The sequence below is a fragment of the Aythya marila genome, assembly GCF_965140915.1.
Source record: "Aythya marila genome assembly, chromosome: 4".
In the NCBI taxonomy this organism is placed as follows: domain Eukaryota; kingdom Metazoa; phylum Chordata; class Aves; order Anseriformes; family Anatidae; genus Aythya; species Aythya marila.
The window spans coordinates 65845052-65869491 of record NC_139045.1 but is presented as its reverse complement, the minus strand read 5'-3'; the positions used below and the strand labels follow the sequence as shown (position 1 = coordinate 65869491).

General features: G+C 36.3%; 1 protein-coding gene across 8 annotated transcripts in view; it reads left to right on the top strand.

Moving 5' to 3' along the window:
* ABLIM2 (actin binding LIM protein family member 2) overlaps window positions 1-20393 on the top strand; it is a 147214-nt gene extending 126821 nt beyond the window's left edge. For all 8 annotated transcript variants that reach the window (XM_082759286.1, XM_082759283.1, XM_082759280.1 and 5 more), the window contains 5 exons: window positions 1434-1492; window positions 3733-3787; window positions 5146-5210; window positions 5387-5467; window positions 18605-20393. In XM_082759286.1, coding sequence (XP_082615412.1) covers window positions 1434-1492; window positions 3733-3787; window positions 5146-5210; window positions 5387-5467; window positions 18605-18718 — 374 coding nt within the window. In that variant the 3' untranslated portion in view covers window positions 18719-20393. The remainder of the gene's footprint in view (window positions 1-1433; window positions 1493-3732; window positions 3788-5145; window positions 5211-5386; window positions 5468-18604) is intronic.
* The last annotated feature ends 4047 nt before the right edge of the window (window positions 20394-24440 follow it).

Below are 24440 nucleotides of genomic sequence, written 5' to 3'. Positions count from 1 at the left end.
CTTTAATTTCATCTTTGGCAACATATGGAACATTTTGATGATATTTTATTAGATGAGATCCAATAAAATTTATTTTGCGTGGAAGTTGTTTCTCTTAGCAAATAAAACAACCACAGAACTATGATGCTGTCTCTAACTTTTATGTTAAACCAATCAAAATCTACATGAATATAATTGATTTTCTGTCAAAAAAGTCCTGACTACCTTTTTCCCTTCTCAAACACAAAAACTGCAATTGCTGTTCTCCAATGATATAAGCAATTGGACTTCCAATCTTTTGTGAGCTTATTGGCTCCCTTGTTTAAGTACAGAGTGCTTTGAATTATGTTTCTGTCACAATTGTGATTCATTTGCATACCCTTATTGTATTAGCTTTTTCTATCATTGCTCCATACTCTAAATTTGTTCCTAAAAGCTGAGGTGAAATAATCCTTTAGTCTTGGAGTCCTACCTAGGTTTCATCTTGTGTACTGACAGCATAATTCCCAGTGATCCCATTTCTTCTTTTCTTGTTCTCTTTTTTTTTGTGTAGCTGCAGAACCTTTTGCTATTTGTTTTAATATAATTTTCAATGTTTAACTCAGCTTGACTCCTGGCAGTTCTCACTTTATCTCAGCACACTGTGAGCTCTTTGCTGATCCATCTTTTGTTTTTTCTTTCTATGTGGTTATTCCTAATAATCTCCTTAGGGTACTTATTAATCCAGTTGGGTCTGAATTCCCTTCCTTTATTCCCCTTTGGATACAAATTGCTAGCATTTTTGTCAGAAAGAACACTTGTACATTCAGTTCTTTGAGCTAAGTGACTTCTCTTAACTCTTTGCCTCAGTTTATCAGTTTCTTGTACTGAAATCAGTAGCGTTTACTACAGACACATTTCTTCATTTTCTGTTGAATTTAAACTGATTCAACTTGCCACTTCTATGCAGCATTATTTTTATAAACCAAACTAGTCTAAAACACTTTTTGTCCATTTACCAACAAAGAGAACACCCAAACTTTCTTATTAGCCTAGATATTAAAAGTTTTTTTCACCATATTAGATCTACTCTGTTACTGGTAACTTCACTTTGTGAATTTAATCTATGCAGAACCTTTCTATTCAGTATTTATGCTCTCACTTATTTCCTTTTTCCATTGCCATACTTTCATTTATGTTTGTTTTTTTTTTTTCCACTTGAAGCAGTGTAAGTTTTAAAGAACTCAAAATGACTGTTTTTTTTGTTTGTTTGTTTGATTGTTTGCTCTTAAGTGATAAGATACTAATCCTTCTAAAATGAGTAGTACTCAGTTATATTTTATCCTATGAATACAATATACATAGTTACCTTGCAATTGCTGTTTCTGGCTGTTGTCCTGATTTCTGTGTTCTACTAAGTTGTAAAGGACTTTACAAAAAATATTATCATGATATATATATCACGTCTTTTATAGGATTTCCATATTCTAAATCTGCTTCTCTACCTGGTTATGGAAGGAACGGCTTGCATCAGGTAGGTATACATTGAAACGCATTCTCCATGTAATAGCGTTTCATAAATAGGCAACTAGTTAAAAATATACACAGCAGTAACACTTCACAGTTTTTTGGCTATGAGCCCTGCCTGACAGATTCATACCTTATGAGGGTTACAGTTTGTCTGCCTGCAGGAGTAAGACTGAGTCTTTTCGTTTTGATTGGGTGTGGCATGAGCATTGGGAATCTTGATTCTTCTTCTTTGGACCAAGGTCCAAAATGTACAAGCTGCATATATTAACAGACCACAGTATAACTTGAATTAATGATGGGATGGGTTAAACCTTTCATTAGGCAAGGAATGATCTTAGAGCAAAGGTGGAGCAGCCCATAACCTTTGCATTTCTTAAACCACTTTATTTTTTATTTTTTTTTCCTTCTTGGTATGTGTATATATATACATGTAGTCATTATATAAGGCAGGAGGGAGCAAGGCAGAGAGAACGGCAGGAAGCAACCTAGAAAGCAAAATACATAACAAAATTATGATCAGATTAAGACTAGGAGTTCATTTTCTAATTCTTTATTATGTATCTTTTTGTAATTCCTCAGGAAAAATCCATCACTGATACTGTGGTCTCTCTCTCTCTGGCATTCGATATTTTGTCTTCTCAGTTCATGTCTCAAATTTTTTGGTAAAAACACAGTATGGTTAATGGTGATAAATTGGGAATACGTAGATACACTTGCATTTTGAAGATTGATTTGTGTCTAAATTATATGGATAAGACCTCATTCAAATTCCCTCTTTTCTCCAAACAAAGATATGAAAGCTTCATAAGTATATAAGCAGGCCTAAACTTCTCCAGTGATGAGTTAAACTATAGGTTATTAGTAGGAGCTACAAGAAAGTAATTGTAAGAGAGCAGCTGAACTGATTTTTCTGTAGTTACTGTCCATCCTTTTGAGTTAATATTACAAGACTAATTGTGCCTGTGATATTTCAAATACCTGACTGCTTGAATTCCTCTCTAAAGAAACCAATGGCAACACAACTTAAGGAAATTAGATTTATGAATTTGAAAATGTTTGGATAAACCTGTCCCCATTTCAGAGTCAATAGCTTTTTTTCTGACTTTTCAGAATAACTGTTACCAGTAACCTGGACCAAGCAAAAGATCAACTTGCTCACAACCTCTGCACTGTTGAGGAAACAAAGCCATCAGAAAGTATAGATGCAGTGTTTGCTGTACTTTTGCAGGTTTAAGTCATGTAATGTGATAGGGAAGCAGCAGATGGCAGCATTTGTCCCATATAAGGGGTGCAACCTCATCTCTGAAAATTTCAGGAAAGTTGAAAATGATCAAATCCTTTATATCAAATTCTTCTCAGAATGAAAGTGCTCTGTTTAGACTGCAGATTCATACCAGCTTTTTTGGTATGTTGTTTTTAATCAACTATCCCATTGGTGCATAATGCAATAAAACAAAAACAAACAATAAGGAGCCTTGCTGTTTGTTCTGAGCCTGGATATGCACATGGTGTATATGCTAGTGGAAAAAAAAATAATAATGCCTTTCTCCTGTAATAACTGTCATCGTCATAGCATTTTCCAGCAAAGAAAAAGACAATAGATCAAGCAAAGCTATGACACGTATGGACAGTTCTCCCTGATCTTAGTGGCATCTGCAGTTGTGAAGCAGAAAACAGAATAAGACACACAGGTTTCAGTGCAGCATAAGTGATCAGGTCTCCTGGGATGACTGTCATAACAACGCTGCATTGCAGGGAAAGGCATTGGAGGCTTACCTTCATGTCAGGTCTTCAAATGACAGTGGCTGGTGGCTTTCTGACACCTTTCAACCTGATTGGAAATTGCTAAGAATCAGAGCTTAAAAACACCCACAGGATTTAGGGGTGAGATGGGCTGATAAGACTTTGCAGTTGCTTCCCTGGATGACACCCAAGCACCATCTTTCATTGGTCCATGGAAATTCACAGTGTAGACAGTACACTGCACCCGCACTACCTCAGAGTTTGATGTACACTTATTGACACTCCATCCACTTCTACAAGAAAAGCTCCTTCTTTGCTCCTGTAGATTGAAGGGTGTTGTGAGTGCTCTGCATACCCATTTAGAGCAATTAGGTCAATTTCTAATAAAAATGTTGCTCTCTTTCTGTCTCATAAGGATCTGTATTTTGATTGTGCACAGAGTGGTGTGGGTTGGTTTATGGTGTATTTTGCTGTTACATTGCATTTTTTCTTCTCTTTTAGCCTGAAAATATGGGCCAATACGAAACAGACCAGGAGGCAAGCTGGGGGATGAAAGGTATATTGCAGTAGCATTTCCACTCCGCTTCATGTTTTCTTCCTTTGAGGATGTTTGTTAACTTCTTGCCAGAAGGGTTACTATTCTGATATCATCCCATGGTTCATGTGATAGTGATAGCTAGCTAGCTCAGTATCATGTTCATCACAGAGAATCTTCTTTTTATCTGACTGAATACAAAGGCCTGACACCTGCATCACAAAGTGATGTAACAATGTTGAGTTTATCCCAGTATTCTGAATATATGGCAACAGCCTCCATGATTCTCTTTGCTTAACAGGTGGTGTTCTCATGTCAAAGAGAGGAAGAAACTTAAGCTAATTACTCTTTGAGCCGTATCTGATAAAAAGATAAAGTTCATTGTGCTTCTTGTTAGTCCTACAGTAGGGCTAAGATGTACAGCATTCAAAAAGCAGAATTACATTACATTAATTTATTTTATTACAGTTTAAGTGGACTGTATGCTTAATATGGAAATTGGGTTAGAATTTTCAAAAGCGATGAGCAATTTAGGAACATGCATCTTCTGATGGGGAAGAGTAGGGTGTTTTTTTCCAAGACACTTAATCTTGTTTTTTAAAGAATCTTACTCCAATGCTACACTTCATGCCTCTGTGTTGATAAAAATATTTGTCTGAGTAATGGAGAGTGTAAATTTTGAAAAGTAGACTTATCTTTGATTTTAATTTTTTGACCATAAAAAAAAAATATTTCTATGGAAACATGCTGGATGTCTTAGTAGCATTTAATCATTGATGTATATGAGAATAGATGAGCATACTGCAGTCATATCTATCAACACTGGCCTAGCTAGAATACTCTTGTGTTAATTTAGATGCAGGAGCACCCCACCCTACTCCCCCAAAAAACAAAACAATTGCTGTCATTATTTCCACTGCAGTCAGTCCAAGAGCAGGGTGTTGGCATCTTGGAACACTGTATTAACTTAATGATTTTTGTGTATGTTCACAAAATGACATGCCTGTAATAATCCATATATTTTAACTGTTTTCAGTAAAGAACAATATGGGCGGGACTTTTGGATGACAGTCTGACTTAACTCTGCACAAAAGCCTCTTATAAAGAGAAATTCCCAATTTTGCCATATTCACGGGGTATCAAGAGATGGAGTTTCTGTAATAAACCTTTGATTTCAAGGACTGTTGCTTCAGTGTTCTAGGCATTGAGACCATTGGGGTCAAATGCTTACAATGCATGCAGTTATCCAACAGCTATTGAAAACTGTAAGAGAAATGTAGTAGGATAACAAATTACTAATGTACCTATATGTTCATAATGGTGACTTCAAAAGCAGCCTATAAATTCTAAACTGTGAACCTATTCTCATTCTCTTGCAGAATACAAGGTAAGAAGGGCTTTTCCAACACTGGAAGAACAATCAGATTCAGCACTTCCTAGCAAGGTTACATGTGCTTCTTTTTTTTATTTATTTTATTTTGTCAATTTTGTCCCAGTGAAATATTTGTCAAATAAGGATGCAAGTATGTACCATTAATATTAGTAAGTTCCCCACACTGTCATTTCCACAAATCAGAATCAGATTTGGCTGGAGTTCATATGTTCTTGTCTTTTTAACAGATTTATCCTTATGAAACCCTTATTGTAACAAACAGAGTTCGTGTCAAATTGCCTAAGGATGTGGACAGGACCAGACTGGAGGTAGGAATGATATGTGCTTGATGGCTTTGCAAGTCTTTGTCCTGTCTGTTTACCATCTGATGTATTCCTAAGCCCAAGTTAAGTAACAGCAATGAAACGAGCAAAATAACACTATATATAATATTTTATTTGAAAGCACCAGTATATCACAGAATCAAAGGTTTGCGTTGGAAGAAACCTTAAAGACCATCTAATTCCAACCCCCTGCCATAGGCAGGGATGCAACCCACTAGATCAGGTTCCCCAGGGCCTCATCCAACCCGGTCTTGAACACCTCCAGGGATGGTGCATCCACAGCTCTGGGCAAGTTGTTCCAATGAGTGAAGAATTTCCTCCTAACCTCTAATCTAAATCTTTCCTTTTTTAGTTTAAAACCATTCCCCCTTGTCCTGTCATTATCTGACTGAGCAAAAAGTTGCTCTCCATCTTTTTTATAAGCCTCCTTTAAGTATTGAGAGGCTGCAGTGAGGTTTTCCCAGAGCCTTCTCTGCTCCTGGCCGAACATCCCCAGCTCTCTCAGCCTTTCTTCATAGGAGAGGTGCTCCAGCCCTCTGATCTTCTTCATGGCCCTCCTCTGAACCCACTTTAATGGGTCCACATCCTTCTTGTGCTGGGGGCCCCAGACCTGGATGCGGTACTCCAAGTGGGGTCTCACAAGGGCAGAGCAAAGGGGCACAATCCCCTCCCTCCACCTGCTGGCCACTTCTCCCTTTATGCAGCCCAGGATGCAGTTGGCCTTCTGCAAGTGCACACTGCTGGCTCATTTCAAGCTTTTCATCCACCAGATGAAAGTCCTCACCAATTCCTTCTCAGCAGGGCTGTTCTCAATTAGTTCTTCTTCCAGTCTGTACTCATGTCTGAAATGCCCCAGCCAAAGTGCAGCACCTTGCACTTGAATTTATCGAACCTCATTTCATGTGGGCCCACTTCTCAAGATTGTCCATGTCCCTTTTGGTGCCCGGGTGCCTTTGGATGACATCCCTTCCTTCTGTTGTATCAACTGCACCACTCAACTTGGTGTCATCGACAAACTTGCTGAGGGTGCACTCAATCCCACCGTCTATGTCATTGAAAAATATATTAAATAGTACCAGTCCCAAGGCAATTGTACATACTATATATATATATATATATATATATATATATATATATATATATTATATTACATAGGCAATTTAACTGAAGTGGAGTAGCCCAAAACCCCCAAAATGTGTGATAGAATGGTGTTTCACAAAGACAGCAATTAAACCCTTTAGTATTAGATGATTTTACAGGGTATTGGGAATAAAAACTGGGTAGATAGAAACTCATTCGTTGCAGATCATATTTAAAAAAAATAAACTCTCCTAGAATAACCTAAGAATTACAAAATAAAGAGAAAAGCTCCAATTATCCTTCTAATGTATGGAACTATGTTACAGGTCTGTTATCTCATTCAGCATCCCCTTTTGGCTGTATGGTCTATGATCACATGAGAATGTACTATAAGTTTGCAGTAGCACCCACCTCTCTCAATGAGTAGTAATGTAGCTGGAGAAATGCAGATATTATAGAGGGGAGCTTTTTTTCCAAAGGCCAAATCCTGAAGTTATGTTCAGGCAAAATTCACAAAGTTAATTTTTTTGCCTGAGTAATGACAGGACTGAATAAATTATTAAGCTTTTGTACCTTTGTTTTAATTATTATTAATAAGAGAGATTTCAACAATAAATATGTGATTAACAATGTTGGACTTTGGGGAAGTTTTATATTTAAATAAATTTATAGTATTATTAACATGATAACTTTATAAGAAATGAAGAAATATCATAAAGCAAACAAAAACAAAATCATATATAGAATTCTTAAACATACTGTATATTTTGGAAATGCTGTACATTCCTTAAGTAGTTCAATGTGCTTGTTGCTTGATTACCCCACAAATGGTATGGATTTGATTGTAAGGATAAGACAGCCTCAAAAGTGTTCTGTTTTAAGCCTGATATATAGCAAGGTATGAGATCCATAATAAAAAGCATAATGAATCCAGAAGAAGGAGCAGGGAGTTGGGAGGATACTCATCTGGACACATCTTATAAAGGATTCTTTTATGTACACATATATATGTTTGTGTATTTTTAAAAATTGCATCTTTGTTTAAAGACATCAGGCTTGTCTGAATACCAAATGCAGCTCCAGCTTGCTTTTTTAAGACAACATATAGTTTGCTTTGGATGGATCATGCACATCCTGACTGCCATTATCAATAACTCATACACTCTCCTCAGCTGCGACTGCTGTTTGTTTAACATTAGAGTTGCTCAGTCTGCTTCACCCCAGGTGCAGCTCTGTGCCTGATGGCTCAAGAAGCACAACCACTTCAAAGATCTCACAGAGGTTTGCAAAAGAACAATAAACAAGGTCTGCTTCAAACCTGCAGCAGAAAAGCGATAAGGGGACCAGACCGATCTGCTGATTGTTGCACTATGTTAAACATGTGTGTCTACAAATGACCCTTTTGTAGACCATCTTACATTTATTAGGGATTGGTAGGTGTGTTTTGTTTGTTTTTTTTTTAACAATTAAATTAGCAACATTTTAAAAGGATTATAACTACTGGAAAAACAGAGACAGCAGTTCATCTATGCATTCAAACCATATGCAGAGTTGAGTGACAGGATTAAACTGTTGCCTTCACTTGCCAGCCTCTTCTCTTCTCTGTCCCACTCTTTTGTGTTAAAGGATTGCTGGAAATAGGTAGCTTTGGGTAGAAAAGCAGTTTGTCATTATTTCCTCTTGTGGCAGAAGAAGAAGGTTGTAACTTGTTTGCTGACTTGTACATTCAGTGGATTTCAAGGTTGGGCAAGACCCAGGACTTCATCAGCCCAAGAGTACGTGGGTTTATAAGTTTCCACAGGAACAGACAGAGATTAGACACACATGCACACATATATACACAGTCCATTAGTAGAGGACCCATTTAGCATTTTTTGATATCCTTAAGATATTGGAGGCAACGCTGTGAATACTGGAAGTAAGCAGTAAGGTTAGATTTCTAACCTTTTTTTAAGCTATGTTTCACTTTCTCTAAAAAGTGTGATTCAATGCTCACAAATCTCCAGGAGGCAAATGCTCCCTCCAAGCAGAATGGGCTGCCAGCTTCTGTTTTCATCCTGCAAAGCCAATTCACTCTTGAAGGGGCTGTATTTTGCCTGCAGAAATGGTGAGGATGATAGCACTGCTAAGCCTGTGTATTATCCAAACTGTAGAGTGGTTTATCTCAGAAAATATTTTCAGAGTCAATGTTCTAATATTATAGCTTTATTACCATCAGTTTCTCAGGCTAAAGTCTTACCTTGTTCTCACCACTGCAAATGTAAACTAGCTCCTAGGTGTGATGGGTAGGGACAGGAGGATAGATGTGGTGTTGGTGAAAGGAAATGTTAAAATCATTGGTTTCAATTAACTGTCAAACTTGAAAGTGATCTTGCCTTGTCCTAAGGCAGTTAAAATCTCTTACACATCATATCTCTGATTTCCTGGTCTGCTTAGTCGCAGTAAGATCAGTATATCTGCATGAGCTACATTTCTTTAAAAGCCCTTGCAAGTTGACTAGAAGCAAACTCCTCTTTGTGAAACAGGGTTTGTTATGAACTTTGAATGATCCAGCATAGATGTCATGGAGAAGGCACTGTTCTCTGATTCCTTATTACAAGGAAAGTTTCCTGTAGAGAATGTTCTTATCATGAAAAGTGAACTCACATAAAAGGTATTAGCTCCTTGAGTCAGATTAAGGGAGGCAGCCATGAAAGTTTCTGCTAATGGTCAAGGATTGCAGGAGGGTGGGGTTTTAATGTTTGGTAGTGTTTGCCTATCTTTGCTCCCCTTGTGAGTATTTTTTAGATTACTTGTTGCATAAGAAATCTGTTTCAAGGCTTATAAATAATATTTTTTTTTCCTTCTAAAAATGCATATTTTTCTAAGCCTAAGAGGCATCTGGAGATTAGGAGGGCTCAACTGGTAATAAATCCTTTAAAATAATAGGAATTCTTTCTTCAAAACCACATATGTGTAAACGTAGAAACACTCGGCATGTTTTTGTTTGATTGTTCTAACTCAGCAGTGAGGCAGAAGTAGTTCAGTTCTTTGTGCTCCTAGAGGAGATGCTTATGCCAACAGTGAGCTAATACACACAGCACTGAGAACTAGTTATAATAAATGACATGCTGATTTTTAAATATATTACCAGCACTCTGATTTTGAATGAATAGCCTGGATCTTCTGATATAAGCTGATTAGAAATGTGAGAAATTTACAAAAGATAAGGATTTGGCCCAGGATTTTTTAAGAAGTTTCTCTTTACCACGCTGCTTTTTATTCTAATGTTAGCTGAATGCAACAGCATTCCCACAAGCAGTTATAAGGGGAAATGTTGAAGAACAAGTTAATTTAGGTGATATAAACAGTAACACGGGACTGGATTATACAATGTGGGTGAAGAAAAGGAATTGCACCCTCACCATGTTTGCAGATAACACAGACTGGAAGGAGAGTAGTTGATACTCTACAGAGCAGCACTTTCATTCAAAGAGGCCTGGAGAGGACAGAGGAGTGAGTCAATAGTGACCTCATGAAGTGCCACAAAGATAAACCACAATTCTGGCTCTTGTGATGGAATAACACCATTCAGAAACATAAGATGGGGAGCAGCTCTGCAGAAGGGTCCTGATGATAAGCTGAACGTGAGTCATCAGCACAATTTGGCAGTAAAGGGGTTATAGAGAAATCATGCCCATTTCAGATGTAGGCTCTGAAGGGTTGAGAGGCAGCAGTTATGAGTTGCAGGAAGGCCAGTTACAATTAAATATAAGGAAGAAGCTCCTCACTGGGAGAGTAAAGCTCTGGAACAGCAGTTACCCATGAGGCTGAAGCAGCATTTAGAATTCATCTGGACAAGGCCCTGAGTGATGTGATTAAAAGTCAGCCCCACTCTGAAGACCTCCATAGCTCCTTAATTTGCTTATCATGATATGTTCTGTGGAGACAAGGCCTTAATGTAAAGTAATCTAATCACAAAATAGGATTCTAGGTTACTTTTGCTGCAATAGCATTGAAAAAATAAATACTTTGGTGCATTTGGAACATTTTATCAAAAGGTTCATGTTATTATGCAGAGGGTTAAATATTGATGTTCTGGGGCTAAGACATCACCTTTGGATGGTATAAATAAGCACATTCTTTACCTGCTCTTTTCTGAGTAGTGTTCCATGTGGTCTGTATTTTCTCCAACAGAAGCTAGGCCTATGGACACTTTTGAAAATATTTGTGCCACTTTTAAGCACTTGAATACCTTTTACAGTTTTTTCCTTGGGCTCCTAAAAGAATGTGCTTGATATTTTTAGCTTACACTGGATATTGCTCGTCTGTTTTTGAGTATGGCTCATGCGCAACCACATAGATTTATTTATTTTTCTCCGGAAGTTGCTTTTATCACAGAGGATAATATTTCTTTCCTGGTCACAGGCTGGTAGTTTTGAAAGTCAACATAGTTAGAGTCTTTTTTGGAAAGTCCATTTAGAAAACATCATTTATTTTTTTCTTTTGATTTTCTTATCTTGATGCATCTGAGTTTCTCTAGCCTTTTCTTTTGAATGTCAGAGTTAAAAGCATTATTCATTCATGCCCATCCAATACAGTAGAAAATATATTATTCCACTTCTGTTTGAGCCTGTTCATTCTTTGCTTAACTGAAACAATTACTAAGGAAAAAAATATTCTGGAATGTCAAGTAGCAAACCTTCATCTGCCACCTTGTTCTCTTGTAAACAGAAATCAGAGATTTAAACATGGGTGCGGTCTTGTTTGAACAGAGCACTAACATTAATTCAAACATGCTTTTCCTCCTGAAACTGCTTGTCTGGATCTGTTTTAAGGATGAGATTTTTTCCACTAGTTTTTATTCAACAATTGCCCTGGGTTCAAGCCATTTGGGCTGCAACCATTTTAGGAATGGATTCCAGTAATTCAGTTTGAATTTATAACAGCCCCAGCTTGTAGATGTCATTCATACAAGTAATGTTGTATGTGCCACCTCCTCTAGAGCTTGGATGGGAAAAATCAAGGCAAAAGTGGAATGTTATGTGTTTTAACATGGGGAAGAGCAGTTTGTAGTTTGAAGCTAAATTTGAATTTTAAGTTCACTTCACAATGAAGCTCATAACCTGGCATGAAAAAGTGCAGTTCACTGACTTTAGTGGAACTTCACACTGTTTAACTTGCAAAACATTCATGTTGTGTTTCTTATTCTAAGCATATGCTTGTGTTGTGATCAGTGCTGGATGTCTATATCAATTTTCAAAGTCCTTATGAAAGGAGCCATTGCAAAACAAAAGCACACATTAGAAATGACATGATATGTAATAGAGCTAATTCCTACCAGAGTGGAACCAGTGTAGAACTGAAGAGGGATCAGATGTGGAGAATGAGTATTGTGGATACACGAAAACCCAAATTAAGGAAAACTGGAAAATCTGCTTTAGGAGCAAGGTATTTTGAACCTAAAGCAAGTGTATGTGGAAAGTTTCATGTTGACTTCAGTGTACTTTTTTTGGATAAGGCCCAAAGACCACAGATAGATCACCAGAAACCAAACCTCTGAGCCCCAGGTGTGAGTCTGCGACAAATATCCAAGCAAGTGTTAGCACTAGTATCCATGAATACACAGTAAATACCTTTATTGGATTTTCCAGTTTAATAATCATCTATGTCTCCCTCTTCTAAGAAAACTGCACTTACATGTCTTAAATTTTTGAAACTCAAGATCTTCTATATATTTTCTTAATTTACCATGGATTCATAGTTTTAATTTTATTTATGAATCATTTTCTTAATGGTATCCTTATCAGCAGTAAGTTGAAGGCAATTACTTACATAAATGGCAGTATATAAAAGCTCATTTGGTTGAATGACAGAATGATGGGATAAGTTATCCTTAGAGATGTTCTTCTTACACCACTTTGTAGGGAATGTATTGATATCACTGATTGAAATACTTGTATCTTTTCAGCTTCTTGCATAATTACTCAAACAGGGAAAATATTGAATGTACTGTACTACTACAGAATATTTTGTATATGCCTTCTTTCATGACAGGTTGAACTGTAAGTACCCCATAGTAGTGCTGTTCAGTGGAATGCAGATTCTCTGTGGAGTTTCATGATACTGTGAGATACTAAATGACATATATTCACAGATCCAGGAGCATTGTATGGATGCTAGGGATTACATTGGCAAGTGATAGGGGTTTCAAACTCCCTTTCTTACTGCTTCTGTTGTACTGCTCTTTCTGGGAGCCTTCCTGGGGACCCACATTGCAATGTGGAAGCAGAGAAGAAAAGGGGGTATACACCTCCTGCAAACACTTGATTGCACAAAGTGCCCCAACTAGTCAGTTTTGTGACTAAGTGTCATGTTCTAGCAAAACCGCAATTGCAGCACTTCCTACCTTATAAATATATAAATTATATATATATATATTATATAAATTATATATATATATATTATATATATATATTCCTTTGTAAACAAGGCCCTTATAAATGGAGTTGCCCCAGTTCTCTCTTCATACTTTTAAAGTTCATGAGGTGGCAACTCCTGCCATTTCTTAACTTTCCTTTCCCCTATCATATAATTACTTAATAGTTTAAAATATTTATTAGGCATGAAGCTTAATTACTTGGTAGATGAGGATAACATTCAATATTCCCTTGGGAACATGGCACATGGCTAATTATAGCTTTGTAATGAGCCATGCAGTAGACTTAGAAGAAGCCTCTGAAAAGCCTTCTGAGCCCCTGCAGTGCAACAGAAAGAATGCAGAGGAGTGTTCATCTTGATGCTGCAAAATAAGGATTTAAAATTCAGTACATCAAAGAGATTTTTTTCCAAAAACATATGTTTGGGCATCTGAAAGTGACATTTGGTCAAAATTCTAGAGAAATGGGAGAAGGGAATTGCGGGACAGGAGGGGGACAGGAGCAGAAGAAGGGAGAAAGGAACAGGCTATTTTTATTCCAAATATATTCAGTTAAGATACGTCTAGCATACTAAATTTTAATATAGGAAGTAAGATTATATCCCATCAGTACAGTCTCTGCATTACCCTAAAGAACTAAAATTTGTTTACTTACATGTATGCATACCCATGGTTAATTTTTTGGATAAATTCAAGTTTAGTTTGAGTATTTTGCATTTTCAAGACTCCGGTAAAGATCCTATAGCTTTTACTTCTAGATTTTGTGGAGCATAAGTTGGAAGTATTACAAGGACTCTGAACAAAAATTAATTTAATTGGACAACTATTTAAAATTACATTCTATACAACAGAGTGCACAGTAGCAAAGGCAATATAATACTTAGCCGCAGTTTCCTATGTACATAAGATAACAAAAACAAAAAGAGAAACAAGCCAGATGTTTTAAATAACCCCTAGGAATTAGGACTTTGATTTTTCTTATCTTCAACTCATCAACTCCTGCCATCCTCTGTGTTGGTTCATTGGTTCAGTATTGACTTATGAGGAAGTATGATATCCTCTGAATTTCCTACATCAGCAAGTTTTCACTTCAGGACTCCCATCCAATTACTGACACAGAATAAATGCAGTTATGTAGCATGACCCGCTTACTACGGTACAGCTGTAAGTTAATTGCAATTTTTCCTTACTGTGACTTATTCACACTAATGCCATGTTCCTAAGTATTAGTTTTGAAGATCTCTGAATTACATTAAAAGCACGATTTTTCTTGTGCAAAAGAAATCTCATTGAATTAAATAAACATTATAACTCTATTTACATGTAGAATGATTAGTGGCTTTTTAGCGTGCCACAGAAAAACAGAAACAAGCCTCGTTAATTTACAGCAAAAAGCATCACTTCTTTCTGAGTTAAAATGTGCAACTGATTACTTTTCTTCTGGGAAATTAAAATTGAGCACATATCTATACTGCTCATCTTAATGATCATGCTTAGTTGAACATGAGGATTTTCCATTTTAGTGGTTGCAATGCAGTAGAGAGATTTAGCTCAGCCCTCTAGTTCTGTATATCATATCATTAAAGCATTTGCATTTAAATTCTTTTTGCATTTAATTCTATGTTTTAGGAGAGCTAGCTACATGATTACAGCAAAGGCATGGTTACCCTTTTCAGGCAGCACTGTGCCATATTTCAGATAACATGCAAATGAGGAATTACAGATACAGCACTTTGCTGAACTTGAATCTCACTGTCTTTTTCTCTTTTCCCATGCAAACTGACACAAACTGTTGTCCAGAAGAAAAGACTGAACGCTATTGACTTTATAAGGCTCCGATTAATATGATTTTATTGAAACAATGTGATGCAGTAGTCTTTTCCAGTGTGATAACATTTAAATATATCCAAAATGTTGAATGTTGCAACCATCCAATGGCTCCAGGTTAGCAGCCATTTCAGTGAAGAACCATATTTAAGTTATTTACATTATCTTTTACAAAGGCTTTCAGGCAGCATCATGTTAACATCACTATGCAGCTTCCAAACTAAGCTAATCTAAATACAGCCAGTTAGGATGTGTTCAGACAGGGGCCTTAGCCTTGTCCTGTGTACCTCTCCTCAGTGTCAGCACTGTGTACAACTTTGCCATTGAAGCAGAGCAGAGAAGTAGATTGGATTAAGCTGTCTGAATGCGTCCAAATTGTCACAAAGGGAGTTAGGAAGTGGTTTCTGGCATACTGTAAAACACCTGTAAACAAGGCCAAAAAAAAAAAAAAAAAAAAAAAAAAGTTACTTCTGCTTATAACTTGGGCTTTTCATTTAATGACCCAATTATGCAGCATTAACATAGCTGGATATTTTAAGCTGATCCAATCATAAAAAATAAAAAGTAAAAAACAAATCTGAAATCACATTCTTGGCCTCATACGTATTTTATCTCATACCTCAAGATGAATATCCTGCCCTATTCCCTATGAATAATTTTCATTTTCCCTTCTTTTGTTTGACTAATGAGAAAAGGCAATGCTTCTGCATGAGAGCATTTCAGCTAATACAAATTAATATTCAAATACCTAAGAAAAATCAGTCTAATATTTCTTAGCAGTCTATTTTCTCTGCCTTTGGGAAGAGCTTTAGGTCTGAAAGCTATAAGGTTTAAGAAAGTCCAACAACAGTGCAGACAAAATTTAACATCACACATATAAAGAAAAGTATGAACATAAGCTTCCCACACTGGCCTATTCCCATGGCGTTTAGACCCTTCAACTATTTGTAGACATTTACCATATTTTCCCTTAGTCATCATTTGGCTACAATTTTACATACTTAGGCCTTTTAGTCTTTCCTCATAAATCAAACTCTGCAACCCATGATTATATTTGTTGCTTTTATCTGAAATGTCACCAGTTTGACAACATCTTTCAGGGATCAAGGGTTATTCCAAAATCTGCAGACAGAACTGTAATCATCGCTGCTGCTAGTGTTGGTCCCAAAGCCCATGATGCTTAAAAAAGGGATGGTGAAAATTTCTGAGATGCAGGAAAAACAGTGGGAATCATGCGACACTGGGCATAGATGGCTGTCCTCAGAGAGGGTTCAAACCAAAGAGGAAGTTTTCCTTTCTACTAGAATTAATTTTACCTCCTACTAGAATTAAGTTTGAGTGTGGGTATTGCATTAATAATGTAAAAAACTTCGCTGATATTGCAGTCTGGTAGCTTAGTCCTTGACATGAGGTACAGTATATAGAGGAGACTTAGAAGCAAAAAGTAACTGCTTAGTAGAGTGGGAGGTAAAAATAAGAGAGCTCATCCTTTCCCCATCTCAATCTCTGCTATTAGTTGGTATTCTTGGACTGGAAACTCTCAGCTGCTTTTGGAGCAGGCTGCACCAACTGAGGACTTCTATGAGGAAAAAAAAAAAAAAGTTGCTGGTATAAAACCAAACTTTAGTAGAATTAGAAAATTAGTGCATGCAAGGAATGAAAGTGATGTCATCTGCATATAAGCAGGAGTAGAGAGCATATCTAATTTTTATTGGCTTGGATAGATGCATGTGGACTCAAAGCTCATTAACTCTGAGGGCAGAGCAAAATGATAAATGTGAAAGTTCTGCCTTGGAGAGGAAAGGAGGAATTGCAGAGCTTTTTTTTTTTGAGGTTGGTGGCAAGCTTCTTGTGGTAGTGAGCTGTAGCAAGTATTCAGCACCTTGCAGAAAGGACCTGTGGCCTGATGTAGCACTTACAGTTTTTCTTTCAGTGTTGAAATAGATCTGATGAGACTATAGCAATTCCTAGGAAAAAATCTTATAACATAATTCAGGAAAAAAAAAAAAAAAGGAGCAATTATTCTTTTTAAAATCATAGTTTACTATGGTTTTGAATAATGGTCACTGGATTTACTGGATTTACCTGCAAGGTACAAGCTTTCTGATTTTCTTTTGGAATATGAACTACAGTTTGTCACTGATTTCTCTTGAGCTGACATCTCAAGAGTTGCCCACAGTCTAGAAGCAAGATAAAACAAACTATGATACCTTATGCTCATCCAAACTTTTTTTTTCAATCCCACAGCTCATAGACATGTTCCTTACTTTGAGAAAATAAGTTAAGCTTGCTATAGTTTATCCACTAGGTTACCAGAAAAATACAACAAAGTTAGTGGAGGCAGAAGTTTCTTTTTCTTTCCAAACACAGTAGAATTAAATTCTGTCAGTGAGAGATTTTTTCTAAAATACATTGTCAGATGTTGCTTATTTCCATGTGAAACAGGATCTCCTCTGCCAAATATGCATGGCGTATTTGTTCCATGCTATGCGTAGTGCTTATGTTGGGTTGCTATCATTGGTCAAATGAAGAATGAAGGCTCACTTCCAAACTCTTAGTCAGTGTTGATTTGAAAATGTGGAATCTCAAGGCAAAAAAAATAGAAAGCCTGTCCTTTTTTAGGAAACCATAAGGGCCCACAATGACCATTCAAGGTAATTAGTCATACTTTGCAAACAAATTCATAAATTTTCCATGTGTAATTTACATTAAAAAGAGAAATTCAACGTTAATAAGTGGAAATCAAAATTTTGCTTTCAAATTTGTCAAAAAAAAATAGCTGTGTAAGATAGTGCCAGTGAGGTCATGTCCACCATAGTCAGATAAACCATTGTGGCATTATTAGGGCACGTTAGCGTGGTCCCTGCCAGAATTTTGGATAATAGCAGAAAGGTTTCAAGGAAAGTCTTGTGGAAAATGAGAGGATGTGTTAAAAAAAATAAATAATAAATTTGTAATTTTCATTGCAGTTAATCTGTCCCTTTTAGACGGTGTATGCTTAAGACAATGGAAACAGGACCTTGATTGATAGTACTAAAATGCTTGAATAAAAGTTAGCCCACAGTTATCAAAAGAATTTTGTATGCTTTTCATTTCTAATTCACACATTTATCTTTTCAGCATTTTCTGCAGGTATACTAGTAATTGTTAGGCAAACTTTGTATACATTCATTATCCTACCTAGTTCCAATTCTTAAAGTTGTTATTCTACCCTTTTTGTGTTTGTCTCATATATGAAAACATCAAATAAAAGCATAGTTCTTGGCATTTAAAAAAAGCTTTATCCAGCTTGGGCTCCTGGTACAAGTCTATCCCCGTGGATAATCACATTCTGGATTTAAGAATTTAGCAGTGTGCTCTCTCCTTTGTTACAAGGCTGCTATTAATGAACCAGTGTGATGTCCATAGCTCTCATTAAAGATCAAGGCAAAACAAATCCAACTCTGAAATTACATTGTTATTAGTTTCTTTAAAGTCCAGGAGTCGCTTAAATTTGTCTCAGTGTGCTCTGTCATCGTGCACCATATATAAATACATCTTTTTCCTGAAGACTGTAGCTTCCACTCAGTTGGAACTATATTGAAAAGATTTGTTTTTTCAAAAGTTGCTAGTGCTAACAATTTCACTGCCCAGCTGTTGTAAGCCGGTTTGGTTTTGATGTGTTTTCTTCCAGAATTTGGGAATTTAAATGTAAATACAAATGAATTATTTTGTGGTGTGTTTTAAAGCTTAGGAAGGGCAGAAATGTGCCTGTGTACAGAAGAGCTTAATGATACTTTTTTATTTTCATTTTCAAGAGGCATTTGTCCCCTGAAGAGTTCCAGGAAGTCTTCAAAATGAGCATTGAGGAATTTGATCGTCTGGCACTTTGGAAGCGGAATGACCTGAAGAAAAAGGCCCTGCTTTTCTAGTCCCTCATGGATAAATATGTGCTTAATCAAAAAAAAAAAAAAAAAAAAAAGTCTTGCCAGAACTATCACATGCACTTGCTGTTCAACCATTGTCCAGCTTCATTGTGTTAGTATGTGTCAGGGGAAACAGGACAGATTAGATGGCAATGCGTTGGAATACAGACAATTTGCTAAACTTGCATGACCAGCTGGTTTTGTCAGTAACTCCTGGTCCTATCCAGTTTACAACATGCAAAAATCTAGCTTTAAATTTATTGTTGCTTGCAGTTATTGCTTGATGTAAATCAAAATTCTGAAAGGAAGAGAAAAAGTGTAGCTGTGACAAAGGAAATACATCCAACATTTTGTTTCATTAAGTTTTACAATACAATTTTTATGAAATCAAGTAAGTAATTAATATAAAATTCACCAATGGGAGATCACATGCTATTGAAAATGTGGTAAAAGCCAAAGAAAAGCATGTCCACAAGCAATTATTGCAGCTTTTGTTTATGTGTGGTACTTTTTAAGAATGAAAGCAAAAATATGGAAGCACCTTAATTCTACTTCTTATACTTTAGACACAGCCTACTCTCTAAAAGGCTGTATTTGTCTAAATGGTAACTAGCTATCTTTAATTACAGCACAAGAGTTTTTATTTTATTAAAAGTATATTGTGACATAAAACACTTATAATAACAAAATGTATACAGAAACCTACTTAAAAATGTAGTCCCATTCATCAGAAAAACTGAAGCCTTATTACAAAACTGGCATAAGAATTTATTATGCTAGTAAACTGTGTTTTCCTACTATTTTAGGATGTTTGGGGGACTTTTTTTTTTACATTTCATGCTGATAAAAATGCCATGTAATCTTAATTATATGTAGATAGATATCTATCTATAAGAGATTTTTTTTCATTAATATATGTTCTAAGTAAAGACATTTTTACTTTCTCCACTATCTGGCTTATCTTGATAAGCCATGAGAACTGTAATAGCAATTGGTAGGTGTGGAAATGGAACAGTTCAGCATAAAATGTAACAAAAAAAAAAAGCTTGGTGTGCTCTATCAATAGTCTATCAAATTATAATCAAATATATGAAACCCTCATGCATTACTACTTGCATGTTTCTGTACAAGTCAATTAAAAAAAAAAAAAAAACAAAAAAAAAAACAACTTTATGTGATACCGGTGCAGTACCTTGAAACTATCTTAATTAACAAAGCTAACAAAATCAAGCATTTGATATGAGCGTTAGATCTTATTATCTCTTCCAGCTGAAAGACTGTATTAAATTTAATAATTTCATACGGTCACAAGTATGGTTGCTGACAAAGAATGTTTTAAAGTGAGTTGCTAGTTTTGTGTGATACTAAAAGAGCATTACAAAAGTACATTTTTCAGCCATGTGTCAGTATTCTGCATTTTTACTGCCTTGAATGTTTGTACTCACTTCCTATTTCACTATGTCTTTTTGCCATTTCCTTGAAGTAACTGGTTAATATATGCACTACTACACACTGGTTCAACTGCCCCAGCATCAGAAAAATCATAGCATTGAACATGCCTTCTTCCAATAACTTTCAAAATCCATGCTGTTGGAAATAAATATTTTCTCATGACCTAAATGTTTTGTCTGATGATACAAATGTTTAAAAAAAATCATTAAAACAAAGACATAACTGGATGACTATACTAATATGTGTGTATAATTTTTTGATTGTATTGCTGCTCTGGATAGGTTCTTCCAATAATATTTATGTTACTAATATGTAATTTCTGTTAGATTTGTTCAATGAGGAGAAAGGATATCTTCTATTGTGAAGTATACCTCTGAATATCAATTTACTGCAAAGTTTGTCATGATTTAAATGATCCATCTAGCAATGGGCATACCTCACCAGGCAAGAGCTGCTTTGCTGGGGTGTTCAGTGTATACAGCCATAAGCTAGTCTTAATTGAGAGCTCCTGAACTCAACTCAACTAGGGATGCAGGCAGCATCCTTAATTCTTTTCAACCTCAGAATAGCTTGTTATGTGTTGCATATTTGTGAGACCTTGCTGCGCACTGAAATTGACCAATGCAGAATGTGACCAGCAATCTGTGATACAGATCAGATTTAACACGGATCTTTGTAAATAACATGAAGATTGCTTAACCACGGCAGTTACTGTACCAGTGCAAGGAAAATGTGCATAGCTAATCAACACGTGATCAAGAGCTCCATATTGCTGTATTGAGTTACACAGATCTATGGCAGATGACATGTGAGGACAATCAAAGCATGTGAGCTCTGTTTGGCCCATTTATGCTGTTCGGAGCCAGTTAGTCTGTCACAATGCCAACAGCTTAAAAGTGTCTTCTGGAGGTCCTCATCCTTATTTTTATCACTGCTAAAACAGATGCAATTCTTATTTTGCATACCCCCATGTCAATGTTTTAGCTCGTGAGCACCAGTTGTCATGATGATGCACAACTGTACCTAGGAATGGTACCCCATCATCCACCCATATTTGCTTACAAGTCAGTGGGCATCGTTCTGGGTTTCCTTTTATGGTCAGTCAAGAGAAAAAATCAGTTTTATCACATCCTAGTGTTAAAAGCCAGTTATATGAATTACACCTACCATGTTTCTGTCCACTGCATATAAAGAAAGCCAATCCAGATGGAGAAATATGCATTGCATACTACCTAATCTTAGACAAAATGAATTTTTGTGCAAGTGAAAACATTAAGACAGCAATCTCAATGTGGTGAAGTATCAGTGTCGCAACCATTGGCAGTTCCTAACCCATGTTATCAAATCACTTTCAAGCCATCAGGATGGTACTTTGAATTGCACAGATCTCATAAAACGCCTTGATAAAATAATTCTTTGTGTTCATTATATACTCACCAAACATTCAATGCCAAACACACAAAAATGTCTCAGACGACAGCCAGTTTATCAACTCAAGTTCCTACTGCCAGCCAAACCAAAAAGGAATTTTGGCTTCCATAGACAAAACCTTTGCTGACATTAGATGAACAAGTTGTGTATCCTTCTTATTTCATTTTCCCCAAAGTTTGAAATGATCTGTAGATGTCTGTTCTGTGAGAAGATGGCATAGCTCAATAAGCTGTTCTGTTCTTCAGGTGTTACATGGCAGTGTATCACTCTATATTTAAAGCATCTACTGTCGCATGGTTTATAAACCTAGCTAGTTGTTCGTTTTAGCATATCATTCTCTTTTACAGCATGCTACTGAATGGTGGATTTGGAACCAGCCAGATATACCTGTGGAAAAGGGCCATAAAGTGTTTTAATTCACTTTACTGCTACTTCTTCTGTACATCACTTAAACTCCATAAACCAGAACATGGCATACCAGAGAATACATTTGTGTTTTTAAAATTTATCATATTTTCCCCATTTAAGAATTGTGAATTGAAATTTTAGTCATATATTCTACATGCAATAACTTGGAGTGTCTTGTTATGCATGAATAGATTAACATGTGCATAATCAATGTTCTGGTTTCTTTCTAGAACTCCATATGCTAATCTTAAATAGCATTATGAAATGGAAAATGCATTTCAGAATAATTAGATAAATCTTTGCCAGAATTTTCCATCTAATAGCATGGTCCAACATTGGCAGCAAGAAAATCAGTGTCTCAGCAAATCATTGGCTGTTTTTTAGGATTATGCCCTTTACCATTAGGTATTGTTCCATTGCCTTGTTTTCAAAGAAATGCTATCTTTCAGCATTGTGGTAAGTATGGGTACAGCTGTGCGGTTCAAAATGATCACTTTAATTCTTGAAGAAACCTCTCTTGATATGTATTCAAGAAGTAAGGGAATTCTGTCAGAGATTTCATTTTCATACCTGGATCTGATTTGTATGTCTCAGCTGTTCGTGACAACCCTGATGTATGACCTAATTCTCACTTCATGTATTTTAAAGGCATGTCTCAAACACAGCAATGAAAGAGCCAACTTATTTCATCATCATACTCCTTGAGACAAAGGAACACATGGATTTTGTGGTTGACTTACTAATGCTGAAGCATATCTGACCAACAATTCCAGATAGGAAACCAGGCATGCCAGATTACTATTATAGCTGTCTGAGAAGGCTGGACATTTTTGTCTGACCTTCTATTTCTTTTCCTTGTGGTTCAGTGGAGAACTCTGAAAGCTGGAATTGCAGAAACAGGGAAATACATAATTATGAGAAGCTCCCTAGAATCTAATAATCCCCTAAGACAAGGCTAGTTTTACATGAGCAAAAAAAATGCAGCTCACAGCGAGAGAAGCACCTTGTATTACATTCCTCATTTTGACGAGGAACCACCTATATAAATTCTCTCAAGTGTGATGAAGACAGACCATTAATTTTATTAGCCTTTTCACAGCTCTGCTATTTGCAGTGATGAGATCCCAGGCACTGCCATATGCGTGGTACATGGGCTCCAGAGCATCATTTTACTGTCCCTTTGACTTGTGAGGAAGAGGGTCATATTCTTCTAAGTTTCCTAATATCTAGATTGACGTGACCAATTATTTGATAGGACACAGGCATGGCTACTATTTTACAGATATCTTGAGTATCTGAAAAAAAAATAAATTACTTTTTAGTATCCTAATAACAGACTGAAAACCTCCTGTACATGTTAAATAATACTGGAGGTTTGCACCAGACTACCTCTGACATACGACCTAATCATCACAGGCTCACTGTGCAAGTGCTGGAGGTGCTTGGAGGTGCTTGCTCATGCTTTTGAGTCTTTGCATCTCTTCTCACTCTTTCTATTCTGAAAAAGCCATGTTGGAAAAGGTGATATTCATGAAGAACATGTGCCTTTGAAACAGTAGGACTCAATAGTTTACTTCTCTGATGATAAAGCTGCAAGTACATGCAGCAAGTTGAAGTTTGCTTGATGGATTACTGCAGCTGGTTATGTTTTTCTCCTCACATCCAGCATCTATCTGATTAAAGCTAAGAGAAGTAAATAGTTTCACCTGTTTTTCTAAGTGTTCTTCAATCATTCAGTATGTTTTTGTCTTACTCCTCGGTGCTCGATGTCTTGACATCTATGTATCCAGGCATTTGTAGTAGGAAGATTCCATTTTTTAAATAATCAAACAAATGTCTTCAGCATTCAAAAAGTTTTGACCAGCCAATAGTTCTGTGCTAGACACCAGCTGCTCCAGAATGATCTAGGTAAGAAACCAAAATCAGGCAAAAGACAGCTGTCCTGGGTATCATCTAAATGTACAGTGATTCACAGATTTAAGGATGAGTTTTTCTTGTCTCAGCTATGGTATATTTACCATTTGTTTGAATAAATCTGGATATCCTTGATTTCCTCTCCTGAATTCATGTTAAAACTGTGTCCTGAATGATTTGCTGTTGGTCTGTTTTCTCCACTTTCTCTGATGAGCATTGTATCCTCTTAACTCATGTTTCCAGTAAAAGTTGCAATCTTTTCAATCTTTTTTTTGAAGTGAAAACCTTTTTGTGCCCTTGATAATTCTTCTCATCCCATTGTACCTTGTGTTCAGGAGGTGGCCTAACCCAGAATAAAGGCATTACAGTATTTGCCTTACATTCTCTGTATTATGTCAAACATTCTAGTACATTCTAACATTTTTTTATTTTTTTTTTGGACAGGGAAAAAAGAATGGTAAGAATGACTTTGACTTTTTTACTATAAATTTGCATTAAATTTGCATTTGCATTAAATTTGAAA